Source organism: Poecilia reticulata, chromosome 7 (assembly GCF_904066995.2).
Source record: "Poecilia reticulata chromosome 7, P_reticulata-male-v2, whole genome shotgun sequence".
Lineage (NCBI taxonomy): Eukaryota > Metazoa > Chordata > Actinopteri > Cyprinodontiformes > Poeciliidae > Poecilia > Poecilia reticulata.
In genome coordinates this window covers 27,638,480-27,656,255 of record NC_088836.1, presented here as the reverse complement: position 1 = coordinate 27,656,255, position 17,776 = coordinate 27,638,480, and the positions used below count along the sequence as shown (strand labels likewise).

Genomic DNA, 17,776 nt, shown 5'->3' with positions numbered 1-17,776 from the left:
CACTGGACGAAACTGATTGTTTTTAATAAGATGATGATGCTTATAAACCAGAAGACCAGAGTAAATATTAAAACTTAAGCTTGAAAATATCCGCAAATGAAGACAAATATGGCCGGCGATGGTTGGGGAACAGCTGGTTAAAGCCACTCCCAGGTAGAAGAGGCTCAAACTCGGCTCAAAGTTGTTTTTGCCGATGTGCACAAGCCAAAACTTTTACAAAGTCTTTATGTCAGAGGAGACAAAGATTGAGCCTTTGGGTAGCATGGTTTAGGCCAGGGGTGGGCAATCCTGGTCCTTGAGGGTCGGTGTCCTGCAACTCTTAGACGTCTCCCTGGTCCAACACACTTGAATCCAACAGCTGTACCACCTCCTAAGTGCAGTCAGGTTCTCCTGAGTCCTGCTAACAACCTCATTATTTGACTCAGGTGTGTTGAAGTAGAGATACATCTAAAAGTTGCAGGAGACCGGAGGCCTGGAGTTGCCCACCCCTGGTTTAGGCTGTTTTTTCTGCTAATGAAACTGGTGCTGTACACAAAATTAATTGAATAATAAAGTAACCTAGTACTGAGATTCTTGAATGGCTCTACCTTCAAATCTATTTAAAATGTATGGAATATACTTAAAACCTGGGTGTGAAAACCACCCAGGTTTGACTACATGACCTCTCTGCTTTAACCCTGGTGGTTCATGGCGGTATACGTTTATATTTACCTCTCTACACCCTGTGTGGATCAGAGAAAATCCACATTAAACTCAAACCTGTGGACTCAATTATTGTTTGTTTTTTTAAAAAAACCTGTTAAAGTTCTTTGTTATCATTCCACCCTGACAGAACAATTCAGATAAATAATTGAAACTCCAATATTTCTGACCAGCACTTTCCCCAGACTTCTGGTGTATGACAAGATGAATGTGTGTCCTTCAGAAGAACTGTCTTGTCTTTTGCTCAGAAAGAGAGAGGTGTCAGAGTCAGTCTGTGGAGCTGTGCTACGCGGCTCGTCAGCTCACGCAGTGTTCTGCTTCTCACCCAGCACATCCCACTGAGGTCACACAGAGAGAAAGACACAAAGAAACGTCTCGCCTACAGAGACACAGAGTGGAAAACTCTCTGCGCTCTTAATCGTTCCGCCCAACAACACCAAAGCATAAAACTACACTGCATATGTTTGTTTTTTTTTTCACAGTTTAAACTATCATCTTTTTTTTCAAGATTAGAAGTGAGTTTTTAAAGACAATACTGAACAGAAAACACTCAAGAGAAGTACAGAACATATTACAATAATCTTCTTCTTGTACTCGAGCATCAGCTCTGCTATACAGAGCTGACTAAATGTTTCACTGCAGTATGAAGTTGGTTATTGTTCTTTAAAAGAACAATAACCAACAATAACCTAACCTTGAACAGGTTAGGTTGGGCTATACACATTTGTTTTTCCACAAAATCATTCTTAAATGATGAGATTTTATTCTGGTCAGTTCTGCCTGTTGTGATCTACTTTCAGAATGAGTTGTTTTAGGGCCTGTCACTTTAAATCCAAATAAGTTGCTGGCCATGACCCCTGACTCAACGTTTACACTCGCACATAAAAATGGCTGCAAACAGATGAGCAAATATACAATCGTACATCTTTGAAAAGCAGAAGTAGAGCCTCCTCCACAACCAACAACAATGCAGCAAGTGGTTTTTTGGGTGATAAGTAAAAAAATTTAAAAAAACTTTGTGTCTTCCAGCAGCCATTGTACAGTGCATACACTCGTAAAGCCAGCCGGCAAAACATGCTGGAGCTCTGCTTGGGTTGCCAGGTGATGGACTGAGCTTCGCTGGATATGTGAGGGACAGTTCCTGTTGGTTTGCGACTTTACATACCAAAGGTTTTGAAACAGCTCATTTTCCAGACACCAAAAAACATTAACTTATTATCAACTTATTGCTGGGTGTCCACATGGGCTGCTTTTAAAAGCAGTTCAGACCCAAATTGAACACCAAAATTTACTAAATGTGAATTTTGCATAATAGGTCTTCTATAAACATTAAAGCTTATCTCTGACCGTTTTACTGAGTTACTGTCTTCATGATGCTCGTCTTCAAGCCTTCACAGAACAGCAGCAGGAATCAGTTTATCTTCAGCTTCTGAAGAAAAGCTCCCCCACACTATAATGCTCCATGATGTGGGGACAGTGTGCTCAGGGATGATGGGCAGAGTTAGGTGCTAAGTGTGACTTCATGCCACCGTTTGCACATTTTTAGCTTTCTAAAAAAATTTAAAACTTTGTATCATATACATGTAATATACTGAAGTTTGTGGGGAAAATGTGAAAAAATTACATGCCTTTGTAAGGAATTATATGTAGTATGACTCCTGGGTCTAAGATTCATAAATTTTCTCCCTTGAGAACTTGCATATAGGCCGTATGTTTGAATTATTGCTGCACACAGACGGATAGTACATTTAACTGCTCTTTGTTTTACACACCTTTTGGCAGGTCAGCTTGTGAGATTTATATTTGCTATACAATTAGACTCACTTAGAGCAATTACCTGCAGGGTTACAGCTGTATATGACATGATTAGATTACCAGTGTGTAAACCCATGGCCACAAATAAAAACAGTAGCTGAGAGAGTTAAAAAATGTTGCATAAAATGAAAAATAGTTCTGCATGCTGCATGTTTATATAATTGTCAGGTTCAGCAGTGAGGGGGTAGGCCTCTCTGTGACTTATGGCTTTGGAAGTGATTATTTTAAAGAACTTGCGTAGGTAATGGAAAGTGGTCTCAAAAGGGACATACGTTTTGGTTCTGACATGCCTGAGAATGTGACTCTGGGAGCCTCAGGGGGAAAACGGGCCCCTGGGAACCCTGGTGACCTCCAGACAGCCTTACTCCAGGGAGGTTTCACAGACGCCTCTGCTCACACACTAACTACCCCCCATGTTGCGTCTGAGGCTTAAGTGCTGCAAAAAACATGTCAACCTTAAACGACTCACATGATCAAACACTTTTTGATACCAAACACAGCTGATCGAAATAAATAACAAAAATGCAGCTTACCTTATAGAAACATCAAAAGCACCGCAGGCCTTACACTGACCTTAACCTCAGTTAGTAGCTGGGCAAAAATGACATCCAAAGACAAAAAACACACTTGAGAAAACAAACTGTCTCATTTCTGCCAAAAGCATCTCGGCATTCCCAAAGACAAAATATTTTGTGGACTGACTAAAAAAAAGTGACACATTTTGGTAACATCTGGCATAAAACTAACATAATTCATAAAAAATAAATATCATTCTGACAGTCAAACATGGTGGATAATTCTTACAAAAAATGCCACATTCTGCAGATTTTTCATTTAACCACTTAAACGTTTTTTTTTTTTGCATTATACATAAAAAAGTACAAATAATTCAAATCAATATTTCATTGCTTAAAACGTAACATCACAGCATTTCTTTAGTGGACGCTTTATCTTTTGTAGCAAAGAAATGCATCTGCAGCTAAAAAATACTTTTAACATCAACATGTGAAAAGCTCAGTGGTTTCTGCTTGACTTAACAGTGTAGGGTTAATCCGTTGAGTATTTTTTGGATTAACTGATAAATAATTGGATAACAGCAGATGCTTAATAGGAATTTTTACAGAATTTGAACCAACTGAAACTAAAACTATGACTTGGGGAGTTCTGGGTTGAATATATTTACAAATGAAGCAATTTTTTTTATCTTAAATACAAAATGTATGTATTTTTGTACAGTTTTGGCTTAATGCTGCTCTTAATATCTTTCTCTTTTCAGCAAAATTAGCATTTTTTGTCTGTATATTCTAGTTAATGATTGATTACTAAATTAGCTGACAATTATTTCACTATCGATTCATTGCGATTAATCCGACATCAGACTGAACCAATTGAAGCTGAACTTCCACCCTCCAGTTTGTGACTCTTAGCTCAAGTGCTCTTTGGTTAGGAGGCAGAGAACAATAATCTGAAAAACACTTCCACGTCCACTTATACGTGACTCACAAAACAAACTGAAGGTTATGCGTGACCTAGTCAAAGTCTGGACTTTAATTCAATCACCATTTTGTTGTTTGACTTAACGGGCTGTTGTGTTTTAACTTTAATTTCTCTACAGGCCTGTAAAAATTATTCACAAAAGATTGCCAGCAGTCGCTGGTGCTAATGGCGGGCCAGCTTATTAAGTTTACAGGACAATTACTTTTTTTATGTGAGGCCAGGATAGTTTGTTTGTCAAATCCTTTAGTTGAGTCTGAATCATCAAACTGACAAAAAAAAAGAAAAGAAAATGTTTTTTAGAACATTGTACATGCTAAACAGTGTGCTGTCGTCTTTCTCTCTATAATAAATCAAAGTTGTCAATTTTGATTTGTGAATTTGCATGTAAAAGAAACGACGAATGGGTGGCAGTCGTCTTGACGTCATCGAGTGTAAGGTCAGAAGGGGCAGCAAAAGGTCAGCAGGTGTTTTCGTATCCTAAGGGGGATGACGATGGGAGGTTAAAAGGTTTCAGAAAGATTCTGCCACTTGTTCTCTTTAAACTCCACCTACCAAGTAAAATTAAATAAAGCAGCACACAGTCAATGTGGAGCTCTGTGAAACTCAAGTCCACCACCTTGGGCAAACAACAGCCTCTTGAAGAAAATCCAGAACGCAAGCATGCGAGCGTCTGAGCCACTCGTGTAATCACAAGACGTGCAGGAGGTGTCTGCAGGCAAACAAGACAGGGAGGAGCAAAGGTCCCACCACGCTCAGTCATAAAATGTAGGTCATCCTGAAGCATCCTGAATTACTGGGTATTACAAAGCCATAAACCAAGCCCTTTTTTATTGCATAAGATTTTCGTCTGCATGAGTGGCTGACAGGCTTTGGCCCCCAATCTCTAGTGGTTTTATGTTTTAAGCCAGAGCTCATTGAGTTGCATGTGGACACTTGTGTTAATCACCTTGTGGTGACCTAAATCTGTCTGCGCGCAGAAAATGTGGGGACGTTTCAGGACAGAATAAGTCCACATAATGGCAGGTATTAGATTAAGCCAGAAAACTGACCTGGTTTACTAGAAGGTAAGTTCAGGTGGAATTAGTGCTAAGTCGGCTGCTGTTACACTATCAGTATACAGGAAGCTGTTGTAAGCCCTCTGAAGTGACGGAAACCCACCTCTGTGCTTCTGCTTCAGACTTTCAATGGAAAGTTTTGGCTCAAAGAAAAGAAAAAACGTAGAGGGTGGTGAGAAGGCGAAAGTTTGTTGTTGTCGTGTAGAAGCTACAGAACGAGCTGCACAGGCTGGGAGCTCAGTGGGGTGTGGGAGAGTTTCGCAGAGCCATTTTTAACGCATTCTCACCCTCATGCAACCCACACTTACACACGCTAAGTCACACTTCAACACCTACAGAAATCTCCACTCACGATGTTGATGTACACATGATTTCCACACTGGGGGTGGGTTTAAGTAGGGGGGATTGCTGTGATGAAAAGTGTGTCCCTCCATTTCTCTCTTTTGTCAGAGCATTTGCTGGAGTGTTTGATAGTGTTGCAGAAGTTGTCTGTTTCGGTGAAATGAACTGTTTTTGTTACAAATTCTTGCATTTTAGTGATTGAAAGAAACACCTCAATACCCTGCCTTGCATTTTTAGACACAAGACCCAAGATAAATCTGGAGATCCACAACTCAGATGACATAATCTACTGACATGACAACTATTAGTCGTACAAATCTGCAAGAGCAGCAAACAGAAAGCTGTCACTGAAAGAAAGTCACACAAACATTCGCGATAATCCATTTAGGCGGTCAGTAGATGTGTATCGGGTTGAACATGGTGGAGTCAGTATAATGCTGTTGACATGCTTCTCATTAGCTGGTCACAAAGTTGATAGAAGGATGGATGGATCTTAAGCAGAGAAGAACTGGTAGGGTGAAAAACTGTTTTCATTTTGGGCCACATCAGCATCAAGAATGTCCTCAAAAACCCAGAAAATCTAAATAAAACTACCTATAACAAACTGCTAAAATAATATTAAACATATTTTCACATTAATATAATCTGACACAATATAGATAAAACTGCTGATTTGATTGATAAAATAAGATTTAAGCACACTAATATCTCAAAAGTTCTATTTCTAGAGTCTAGGAGGCCTCGTAAAAACATACGGAGGGCCGGATTTGGCCCGCGAGCCTCGAGTTTGACACATGCGGTATAGAATAACATAAATGAATCCAAATGAGAATTCTTGGCAAGATTTGAAAATAGTTAGTAGAAGAAACTTTATTGCAAAAAAAAGTAATCACCAAAAACTGAACTCTTTAATTGTGCAAAGGTTTTACCGCCGTTCTCCACAAGACGTTTCTACAACGTATAAACTCAGGGGGAGTGAACGTTTACCACACTTTTCAGACTCTGAAAGCTTGCAAACAATGTAAACTATAAATTATATTTCTTCCACTTCACAATTAAACATACTTTGTATTGCTTTGTCTAAGACCTTCAGTAAAATCCATCAAAATTAAAACCACTCATTTCCTCATTTCTGTTCAGTTTCTTTCGGATCGTGTCGTAAAAGCTGCGCGGTCGGTGTACAGCGTTATGGTCGAGAAGAACCCTGGCCTGATCCGAGACAGGAAGCATCACCTGAAAACACACAGGTACTTCAGCTCTTTTTACCTTCAGCTAATGCAGGTTACATGTGTTACAATCTGCATCGTTTCCCCAACAGGCAATGCTGCTCAGGGAAGGAGTTGGTCGACTGGCTGATGAAACAGAGCGAATGCCTGCAGTCAAGAAGTCAGGCTGCTGGAATGTGGCAGGTCCTGGTGGACGAGGGAATCCTCGTTCATGGTGAGGACATTAAATCCAGCTTCAGTTCAGGAAATTCCTGTACACTGCTTTGGAAAACTTCATTTTGATAAAAATCTGGCACATTTATTTGCCTTTAGAAGTCATTTAATCATTTAGTCTAAATAAAAGCTGCAGGCTGCATCTTTTATTTAGAAAAATGAAATGACAAACGTTTTGTTACAGTACAAAACAGATCAAATGTGAAAAATCAAGCTCCTCTGCCTTCTCCCAATGCTCCCAGTGCTAACTACAGAAACACACCACTCAGTCAGAAACAACCAGAGATCCATGAGGACGGTCTTGGGGCCGTCAATCACTCTGGTGTACATGCCACTCACACCTCCTCATTACTCTCTGCTACACTACAGCTGGTTCACCACAACATAGCTTTAGCAATGAATGCTAAGGCTAATTAGCATATCCACTAATGACATCGGATAAGCAGTTTTCCTGGCAGTAAGTTATGTTTGCGCCATTTAGCAGCACATACACAAGCTTATTTGACAGCACCAAGTCATTACCCTTGACTCTGATTGGCCGTTTCTGACATGGCATCATGTATTTTTACCAACTTTGCATTAAATTATCATAATTTACAAAATCATGCAAAGTTGGCACTTTTAATGGACTTTTAATGCTACTTTTAGAATATTATTTGTCTCATGCCATACTGTCAAAACAAGGTGACAATTTGAACAAACATGAAAAAAACAACTATTGCTATAGCTACAACCTAAACAGCTAAGCTAAAGACATATTATATTAATATTCATGAAATTCTTGGATCTTTGCATAATTGAAGATGCATGCCACTGATGGATGTCTGATGTTTCTTCCATATTTAATGTCTTTAATTTATGCTGATGATAATCTCTGCAGCAGTAGCATACTCAAACATTTTCCAGAAGGGTTTGAATAGCTTGAAATTCAGCGACCATGAATATTGTGGCATCGGTCTGAGAGTGTTTTCTGCCGGGTCGAGGGTTCTCTGGCTGTCCATGATGCTCCATAATCCCGATGGAGGCCACTCTAATCAGGACAGAAGTGCTTCATCAGGAGCCAACAGGAACTAAGAAACAATTTGCACTTATTTCCATGTATCTGGATTTTTATGACTCTCTTGCCTGAAAACAAAACTTACCTCAATGTCAAAGCAATGTCTGACCTTGAGGTAATTACAGTACCTGTAAATGGTACTCAACTCCTCGGATGTTTTACCCTTTTTATTGCTTTTACAACTCAATTGTAATCAACTAAATTAGGCTTTTGTGACAAAAACGACTTAAATGTCAAACTGAAAACTGATAAAGCTGCCAGGTTACATGGGAATTGACTGAACGTCCTATTTCAACCCTGTGACTGAGGTCTGAGCTTTGACTGGGCCATTTCAGAACAGCCACCTTGTTTTCTTCAAACCGTTTCTGTAGCTAAAAGCTTTGGGTCGTCTTGCTGATAAATAAATGTTCTCTGAAGTCACAGAACCAAACTGCCTCCAGGATGATGCTGCCACCACCATGCTTCACAGTGGGTTGGTGTATTTGCGGTGATGTTTCTCCACTTTGGTCTCATCTGCCACTTGACCATGGAGTCTCCACACGTTTAATTTATGTTACATATTTTTGTCATTATTTTGTTGAAATTAAAAGATTTTTTAAATATATTTTTCTAATTTTATTCAACGTGACTGATTTGGGAATTAAACGGGTGAAACATCCAGAGAGGCGAATTCTTTTTACAGGTTCTGTTTTTCTGTGTTTGAAGTGAATGAATTTTTAAATCCTGCCGTCTTTTCCTGTTTTGTGAATGTTTCCAGTGAAACAGGATCTGAACTTCCTTGACAAGGACACACAGTTCTACCGGTTCCAGGACTCAGAGTTTGGCCTGAGCCACTTCTCCAACGAGAAGGACTTGGAGGACGAGCTGCATGAAGCTCTGTCCCTGCTGTCCCAGCTGGGCCCCGATGCGCTGCTCACCATGATCCTACGCAAATGGTCAGCATGGAAAACTGCTGGACAGTTTGTTGTGTATTTATTAGGAATGCAAGTTATTACCATAACTAATGAGTTGATCTAAAGTAAATTGATCTTATCAATAAGCAGCCATTTTCTTAAAAACCCAAGTAAAAACCTGAGTGTTGACTGTCTTTTCATAACATAAGGGCTAAATTTTTAATAATATACTGAATTAAAAAATATCTGATTACATTTAATATTTTGTCAGCTGCATACTGAACAAACGGAAAATTGTGTTTTTCTCACATTATTAAAATTAGACATGTATAAGATATAACAAAACAGAAACTTCTGAAGTTGCTCAACAGAAAATGATAAGAGAATAAAATATGTGAAACACTTAATTCCCAGTGAACAGAGAGGAGATACAGTCTGATTACCCATGAAGAAATATTTTCTCTGTTTTCCCCTCCGCTTTTCTGTCATCACATTCTCTTCACCTTCATAGTACAAGTACTATGAAGGTGAATACTTAAAAGCTTATTTTTTTAAACAACCACATAAAGTACATTTTGCATCCCACAACAGTTTGAACCGTTTCTCTTTCTTGCTCTGTTATGGTTCCGCCATTTTTGTTTCTGTGTCAACTGCCTCTGCTGAACAATGATCAACGACGCCCTCTGCTGAATCCTGGCTAAATTACAACACTAAAAGAAGGCCTAAGTGGATGTTATTAGTTACGAAATTGGAGCTAATTTTACTCTAATGAACCATTTGTCATCAGTAGTCAGTAGTCGTATGATTTGCTTAAAATATGTCTGAGGTTCCTGTGCCAGTGTGAAGAACCAGAACAGACAGATGCTCACGTTGATTATTTGTTGTTCAGTCCCAGTCAGAGGAGCGCGGAGGACATTGAGGTCATCTATGAGGAGCTGCTCCATGTGAAGGCCGCCGCTCATCTCTCGTCTTCAGTCAGTCCTTTATTCCTAGCTTCAACACACCCCTTATGTTTATGCTTTTATTTAGTTAATAATCCACTTCCGAATAGTCTAATGCTAGGCTTCCTGTCTTTACTGTGTTGTTTCTGTAGGTGCGGAAGGAGCTGGCCGCAGTGCTGGTGTTTGAATCCCACGTTAAGTCTGGAACAGTCTGTAAGTGATTCATTACCGATATAATCGCTCATACTGGCTCTTAGCTCTTACAGAGGGAAACTGGAGAGTTAATAATCAATGACTTATGTGGATTTATGTGTCTTCATTTCAGATTAGCAAGCTAAATCAACCCAAGTAAAAAGGTCTTTGTGTTGTGTTTATCATGGGTGTGCAAGTCTTTATTTGGTCATTTGATTATTTTGAATTTGTTATTAGGGTGGAATTGTTATATACAAATTTTGCGATTTTTAAAAGCAAAAAATGGGTTTAGAAGTCAGAATTTATTGTGTATTTTCTCTGGTCCACAAAGGGTAGCAATTATATACTGGCCATTACCTATCAGCCCTAGCTGAGGGCCAGCACATTTGGTCAGCTGTATATGTGCTGTACAATGGCTTCTGGAAAGGACAAGTGTTTTACTGTTGACTAACCATCCGGAAACCACTTGCTGCATTCTTGTTGGTTGTGCAGGAGGCTCTACTTCTGCTTTTCAAAATGTATGATTGCACAAAGATGTATAATTGCACATGTTGCAGCCATGTTAGTACGCAGGTGTAAACATTGAGCTGGGGGGCGTGGTCAGCGGCAGCTTATTTGGATTTGAAGTGTGAAGACACCCTAAAATAGCTTATTCTGAAAGGAGTCTGCTAGTGAACTCAGCAGACTAAAATTTCATTATCCAAGAATGATTTTGTGCAAAAAATTTAATTAAGATGATAAGACCTCTCCTAATCTGTCCAGGGAAGCATAATGGTCACTTTTCAAGAATCTGGTCAAATAAGATATTGAGTTCCCCTGCGTCTTGCTAAACAGCATTATCTGAATATTAATGGGGTGTATGTATACATATGACACCATAACAGGATTCATGCCTGTACTCCTTCACTTTACACCATTTTAAGCATTCAGCCTCTTTAGGCCTTCATTTGTTTTTCTCTTCACTAAAGGCGAGCAGATAATTAATTTTTTGTTTTTTGTCTCCCTGCTCGTGATTATGAGAGTTAATGCAGCATAAAATAGGAAAGGTGCAATGTAAGCGGGGTTGTCATAGTAATTTATTGACAAAGATGTGTGCAGGTGAACCATGTTTGTGCTGACTGCGTTTCATTGTGATGCAGTGTTCAGCCAGGGGGATAAAGGAACCTCCTGGTACATCATCTGGAAAGGCTCAGTGAACGTGATCACACATGGAAAGGTAACCCTGAACACGGCTTTTAGGTTAACTCAGATTTGAGCTGATTGTCACGCTCATGTGACTTGTGTTCAATCAGGGCATCGTGACCACGCTGCACGAGGGCGAGGACTTTGGGCAGCTGGCTTTGCTGAACGACGCGCCGCGTGCCGCCACCATCATCCTGAGAGAGGACAACTGCCACTTCCTCCGTGTCGACAAACAGGATTTCATTCGAATCCTCAAGGTTTGTCTGACACCCTCCTAACTCTACATGAGACCTCCATGACCTGCAACATGTCACCAGCAAAGCTGTCATTTTCTGCTCTGTTTTCCAGGATGTGGAGGCCAACACAGTGCGACTGGAGGAGCATGGGAAGACCGTCCTGGTGTTGGAGAAGAGCGCAGACTGCAATGGTCAAGGGGGAGCTGCAGCCAACAGCAAGTGAGTCACACACAAGCATTTCTCTTCCCTAACAAATGCTACTGTATTCTTTTATGTTTCATTTGAACATCTGAACATGCCGTCTTGTTCTTTCAGCCCAGCCGATAATTTGTCCAATATTGCTAGATGACCACAACGCAATGGGTCTGTCAGTAAACACTGACATGCACACTTTCAAAAAAATCCAAAGATGACATGATGGTCATATAAACCTCATATAAACCTTTGGCTTAAATTTAGTGCAACATTTGTGATGTTGCACCAAATTTAATCATATCGTAATTCAATATCTGCTGAGTTAGAACATTGTTAAAACTGCCACTTTGATTTTTACGCAAAATCAGTCAAACTCCCTTTAGATATAGTTACTTATTGAAGAACAAGTCAAGGTCAGGGTTTTTAATGTTTAGCTATGTTTTTGTAAATCGTTATTGAATCAAGTTAAAATCTACACTAAAAAAACAAACTTATTTGTCTACCTGTCATTAATGACAGAATATAAGGTACAGAGTGGCTGATTTGAGTACATCATTTGTATTTTTCTTGTTTTATATTGATAAAAATAATAATTTAATGTTTGCTTTAGTTGCACCACTCAGTCATTTCATCCTGACTTGAGGTAAATGCTGTCAGTGTACAATATGTCAAAAGCTGCTGACCCACCATAATGTCCTCTAATGAAAGCTTGTGTGCCTTTTGTGATGTCATCTACCCAAATACACACACCAGAAACCCAACAGGATTTTTTCTTTCAGTGCTTTTATGAAAAAGCAATGTTCCCTACAGCATGAATTGAAAAAAATATTTTAACTAGATGTCATTCAGAATTTTAAAACTGTAATATGACACATAAAGACCCTGGTTAACCCCACGGCAGCACAATGAAGCAGTGCAAGGCATTAAAGACGTTTTCTTCCTTTCCTTTCTGTTGCAGATACACAGTTATGTCGGGAACTCCTGAAAAAATCCTGGAACATCTCCTGGACACACTGAAGCTGGATTCCAATGGGAACGATCCTATAGGTGAGAGGAAACCACATCCCCATGGTTTTCTGTTTGTCCAGACGATCAGATACAGCTGACTAACTGATCATCTCACCTCAGATCCCTGCGTGAGCGACTTCCTGCTCACACATAAAGTCTTCATGCCGTCCAGCCAGCTGTGCTCAGCTCTGCAGCATCAATATCCTGACCAATGTTTTCAGTTTACTCACACTTTGGAGAGTGCTGCAGAAAATTATAACATCTGCTGAATGTGTTAGACCCTTAACCATCTTTGCACTTACCAGGCAGAGTTGTCCAAAGGCTCAGATCAGGAGAAGACTGCTTACATCTTCAACACCAAACAGAAGGTAGTGAAGCTGATTGCCCAGTGGGTGGCGCTGTACGGCCTTCTGCTGAAAGAAGACCCAGAAGTTGGGGACTTTCTGGAGGTGAGAAACTGATCTTCATTAAATACAATGAGATATAAAACTTGAATAATTCTCCTGCTCGTTTTTCTTCTTGGCTCAAGCAGAGACTGAAAAAGGAGGTTGCAGCTGATTATCGATTGTCCAGCATCCTGAAGGAGCAGTTTAGGGAAAGAAGGAGAACAAAAGTGTAAATATTTTTCGCTTAGTTCCTGCTCTTTTTGCAATAAATTAATTCATGAACACTAAATAATGCTATGGAACACAATTTTTAACTTTGTTTTATAACCTGACAGGATGGAGAACGGCTATCAGTCACTGAGCAGGGTGAGTTTTTATTTATAATCGATGCCTTTTGTTGTCTAGTGATTGAATGGCCAGTATGACTAGAAAAGCACTAACGCACTCATTAATACACTTTAATTTCAAAATATCTCTTCTCTCACTGATCTCCGAGTCATTTTGTTGCAGAATCAGCAGTTTGATTGGTTTCCGAGCTGTGAGGAGCCAGTTGGGAGGCTGCAGCCAATCAAAGCACAGGATAAAGGTGTGCAATGTTCTGGATCTTAAACAAACAAACCAATCAATTAGTAAATCAGGGAGAATGTAACACATTCATACATCGACTGTTTTATTCATGTAACTGAAAGGTTTTAAAATAAGCTTCCAAGATGTCCACACTCGTTATCGATTTGCATTAAATAAGAAAAGCAAAACTATGTTTGAGAGATTATTTATGCACTCTGATTGCATCCTTTTATTTTGACATAATAGCGCAAATGTTGTTCTAATAGTTTTTCACCCATCAGATATGCAGAGATTAATATACCAGTTCATATGTGCAACTAAACATGTTCCAACAAATATCCTTTGTCAACAGTAGTGAGCGGGCAACACCCATTACGTTTACGTTTCTATCTTAAATGCACCGGAACAGTGACACCTAGTGGCTCAAATAGGGTCCAACAAAAATATCCAGAAATGGCTCGTCTACCGGGGGCATCATTGTGTGTGCCCTCCTCAAATATATTGACAAGATATTTTACTGCAGTAGCAAATAAAAAAAAAATCCTGTTTATTTGGGTAGAAACATGACGGGACACAAAGGCCCAACTCTTACCCAACCTTCAAAATAAGAAAAACAGTTTTAGGCTAGAGATATGTTGATCTTCATAAGTTATGGAATAGCTACAAGAGAATAGTTTTTCACCTAAATCTGTAAAAAGCTACAGGCAAAGCAGTAAAGAAAGCTTAAACATTAACAAACAAATCTACACACAAAAATCAAGTTTATATTTATAATCACTCACCCTGAGAATCACCAAACTTACTGTTTGAGAACTGAATGTCATCTTTAAGTGTTAAAGTCTCCATAGCTATGTTAAGTCTTTTTTTAGTCTTTACCAGGAGTGTCAATAATGTGAAAGGTTTATAGGTGGAAGAAATTAAATTATTTTGCTTTTATTTGTACAAGAATTCTGAAACCATCACACTTTTTACTAAATAATATGTTGGCATGTTGAGTAGATACCTTAGATAACATAATTAACATGTTTTTGAATACAAAATATTGCTAAAAAGTATATCTTTGAAAAAGCCATTTTTTGCAAAACATCTTTTAATACCCATTACTTTCCTATAATAATCTTTTTTAACTGCTTCATCATGCATCCTTCATTTATTCATGATTTGTTTAGGTAACAGTCTATTTTTACTTATGTGCATTTCTCTCTAATACACTTTAGGTTGCGTAGAGAAAATTTAACTGATTCAAGTTGCATTGCAAAAATAAAATCCTATCAAGTATTTTTCGTCTAGTTTCTAGTGCAAATATCTTAGTCCACTGGACAAGTAACTTTTCATCAACATATAAGAGATTGTTTTAAGTCAATAATCGCTTATTATTGATAAAATGAACTAGTTCCACTGGAAGATTATTTAATTTCAAACATGGGGAAAATGCCAAGTTATAAGTGAAAAACTTAATATTAAAAAATCACTGAAGATTTTGTTTCTGCAGCATTAAATGAGAAAATGTTGACGTTTCATTTTGTTTTTCCTCTCTCTTCAGTGTTATATGAGATTTACAAGGCAGACAGCAAACCTCTCTCCTTGATGCTCCCTGTAAGCTCATCTGTTCAAGAGGTGATGTCGGCAATAGTCAAAGCAGATGGAGATCATGTTCTGGTCAAAATGAACTCCAGTGGAGGTGGGCCTCGCTTTTACGCTTTTCCTACAGTTGTAGAAACTTTAACCCTTCTTATATTCGTCTCAGGTCCGGTAGGTTGGTTGACTTCACAACAGACACATTCAAGTTCACTGGATTTAATTGTAAGAAAAGAGAAAGTGAAGTTGGTGGTTAACATCAGTCCAGCTGCTTCTGCCCCTAAACATTAAATAAAATACAATGAATAACCCTAAACCAACTACAAAGCAACAGCTCCCAATGAGCAGTTAGCACCAGTTAGCAGTTGTAAAGTTAAACATGGCTAAAATGGTCGACATTAATAATAACACATACAAAACATAGCAAAATTACTCATGAAACACTGTAAAATGTGTCTAATATATACGTTAAAATATAATACTTTGTAAAGAAAACTGAGCCGATTCTAGTACATACCACAGTTACCGACGGCAACAGGAAAAGAGGGCGGGGCTGTCAGTTACCGGTTTCTATAGTAACCACCAACTGTCAAGAGCAGCAACTTAAAACACCAACAAATGTTTGGAGAAACAACTTGACTGAACAAAATAAATTCAAAGAATAAATTACATTTTGACAAACTTCACATCTATATTACAGTTAAAATAAAACCCCGTTACATATACACACCGTGCATAAATAATAATAAATGGTGAGGATTTTGGTGTATATGTAATTTTTCTTACAGATAGAGCGCAGTTAAAGCTGGATGCCACTGCAGTCTACACTGCTCTGGGCCTCAATGAGAGACTGTTCATCTGTACAAGCAGCGACGTGGAACAGCTGGTGAGGAATGTTTGTCTTCTGCATATTTCATACAGTTTCTTAGAAAAGTCCCAACAATTATGCTCTTCTGTTGGTACAGCGGCCGCTGAAGGACCAGCAGGGCCCAGAACAGGCAACGACTGACCTGATTGAGCAGATGAGCTCCAAAGACATCGCCACAGAACTGACCAACTACGACTGGGAACTGTTTACTGCCATGCATGAGGTAACATCCCACATTTCTGGACAAAATATCGCATTTCACGAGACAATATAAACCACTTACTGAAGAACAAAGGAGTAAAGATTGTTTACCACCCAGTTGGTTGCTATAACAAGTAAAACAACCTGTGCCATCACATCCTCCGCTCTAAGCAGCTCTTCTGTCAGTCACTTCAAGGCTGTTGTATTTTTTACGTGGTGTTGACGCGGTGCCCCTGTTTCTGCAGGTGGAGCTCGTCTACTACATATTTGGTCGCCATAAATTCCCAGGTGCCACCACGGCCAACCTGGAGCGGTTTGTGCGCCACTTTAACGTGGTCCAGTACTGGGTGGTGACTGAGCTGTGCCTCTGCGAGGATCTGGTCAAACGGGCCATTCTGCTCAAGAAGTTCATCAAAATCGCCTCAGTGTAAGAAGACAAGAAAGCTGATTTGTCTTTTTATTTCAAACTTAATGGTCAATTCATCAGTTTGTTTCAATAGAATTATTGCTTCACTTATTTACCCCCGTCTCTTTTGTTTTGTTTTTATTCTTTTGCCCAGCTATGAGTTTTAAACTATCAGTATAAAATAAAAGCACACCAACAGCTAATGGATGTTAATCTGTTTTTAGAGTCAGATATTGACTGGAGGTGAAACACTGACTCTAAAATAAGCAAAATAACATCCATAAGTGGGATAATAATTTTTCAACACAACAAAACGCAAGACAAGATACAATGGGAGAGCAGTTTTACTTACTTTTAAACTTTGTGCATACTGCACAAAGTGTTTTAATTTACTGTACTGAATATTCCTTAAGATCATCTATTAAACAATGCATCACAATTGTCAAGTTTTTTACTCTCTTAAGCCTCCTCAGCTTTTGCCTAAACATGGAAAAATGCTTTTTTCCTCCAAAGTTAGCAGTTAGCATTAATCTTCCCCCTCAGTGATTTCTTTTATCCATCTTTTATCCATCTTTTCTTTAGATTAATCTCAGCAGCAGCAGCATATGAACAAGTTGAAAGCCTACGACAGACAGGAGAGAATAAATTATGTTTCAAACAGTGGAACTAATAAAAACATTGCATCAAACAATAAATCTATCTTGTTCTTCTGAATTCAGTCTGAGTCATGTAAACGGTGACTAGTGTCCATTTCCTACCTTTGAAGAAGCTTTCAGCTGAGGTTCTTTGTCTCAAGAGACCGTTATGTGAGCACAGGTGAGCCAGGTAAGGAGTTGGCTGAGCTCGAGCAGTGAAAGGGTTGGGTGCGCTTGATTCTTTTCAAGGTGCGTGCCAGTTGAGTGGAGTTGGTGAATACATTCTTATACTTTAATATCAGAAGTTGAAAACGATGGACAATCCCAAAAGCATTGAGCAAAGAGGAGCTTTACTTAGATTTCTAACCATATTTGGCACTTTGATCAGGAAACATGGAAACATTTTTCTTGCCCTATTTTGAGAAACATTAGGAGGTTGTCTAGGAAGGATCAACAATTTTAGCTGTAAGTAGTTCATTTTTACATATTTTTCACTGTCTCTGCTAAATGAAAGTTGAAAACATCCCCAATTTTGTGTCTGTTGCCAGAATCAAATCCCCCCATTTTAAAACATTCATTTT

The 17,776-nt window shown here is 39.0% G+C and overlaps 1 protein-coding gene and 1 long non-coding RNA gene across 7 annotated transcripts in view; one reads left to right on the top strand and one right to left on the bottom strand.

The window, feature by feature from the left end:
• rapgef3 (Rap guanine nucleotide exchange factor (GEF) 3) overlaps positions 1–17,776 on the top strand; it is a 32,705-nt gene that overhangs the window by 12,615 nt on the left and 2,314 nt on the right. For 3 of the 4 annotated variants that reach the window (XM_081609233.1, XM_081609234.1, XM_008414474.3), the window contains 18 exons: positions 6,552–6,658; positions 6,730–6,851; positions 8,665–8,842; positions 9,690–9,774; positions 9,894–9,954; positions 11,073–11,149; positions 11,226–11,372; positions 11,464–11,570; positions 12,505–12,593; positions 12,675–12,753; positions 12,853–13,003; positions 13,084–13,169; positions 13,276–13,306; positions 13,451–13,526; positions 15,051–15,188; positions 15,874–15,971; positions 16,051–16,176; positions 16,400–16,581. In XM_081609233.1, coding sequence (XP_081465359.1) covers positions 6,552–6,658; positions 6,730–6,851; positions 8,665–8,842; positions 9,690–9,774; positions 9,894–9,954; positions 11,073–11,149; positions 11,226–11,372; positions 11,464–11,570; positions 12,505–12,593; positions 12,675–12,753; positions 12,853–13,003; positions 13,084–13,169; positions 13,276–13,306; positions 13,451–13,526; positions 15,051–15,188; positions 15,874–15,971; positions 16,051–16,176; positions 16,400–16,581 — 1,940 coding nt within the window. The remainder of the gene's footprint in view (positions 1–6,551; positions 6,659–6,729; positions 6,852–8,664; positions 8,843–9,689; positions 9,775–9,893; positions 9,955–11,072; positions 11,150–11,225; positions 11,373–11,463; positions 11,571–12,504; positions 12,594–12,674; positions 12,754–12,852; positions 13,004–13,083; positions 13,170–13,275; positions 13,307–13,450; positions 13,527–15,050; positions 15,189–15,873; positions 15,972–16,050; positions 16,177–16,399; positions 16,582–17,776) is intronic. The other variant, XM_081609232.1, reaches the window with a different exon arrangement.
• Positions 12,359–17,432, bottom strand: LOC103467796 (uncharacterized). 3 transcript variants are annotated; one of them, XR_014088278.1, is made up of 5 exons: positions 17,319–17,432; positions 15,084–15,298; positions 12,857–12,967; positions 12,670–12,758; positions 12,359–12,587 (listed from the first exon to the last, which is right to left on the bottom strand). It is a non-coding gene; the product is annotated as an uncharacterized LOC103467796 (long non-coding RNA). The 3 variants fall into 3 exon arrangements; XR_014088279.1 differs by lacking the exon at positions 17,319–17,432 and adding an exon at positions 15,603–15,727 and having other exon boundaries at positions 12,857–12,964; XR_014088277.1 differs by lacking the exon at positions 17,319–17,432 and adding an exon at positions 15,603–15,726.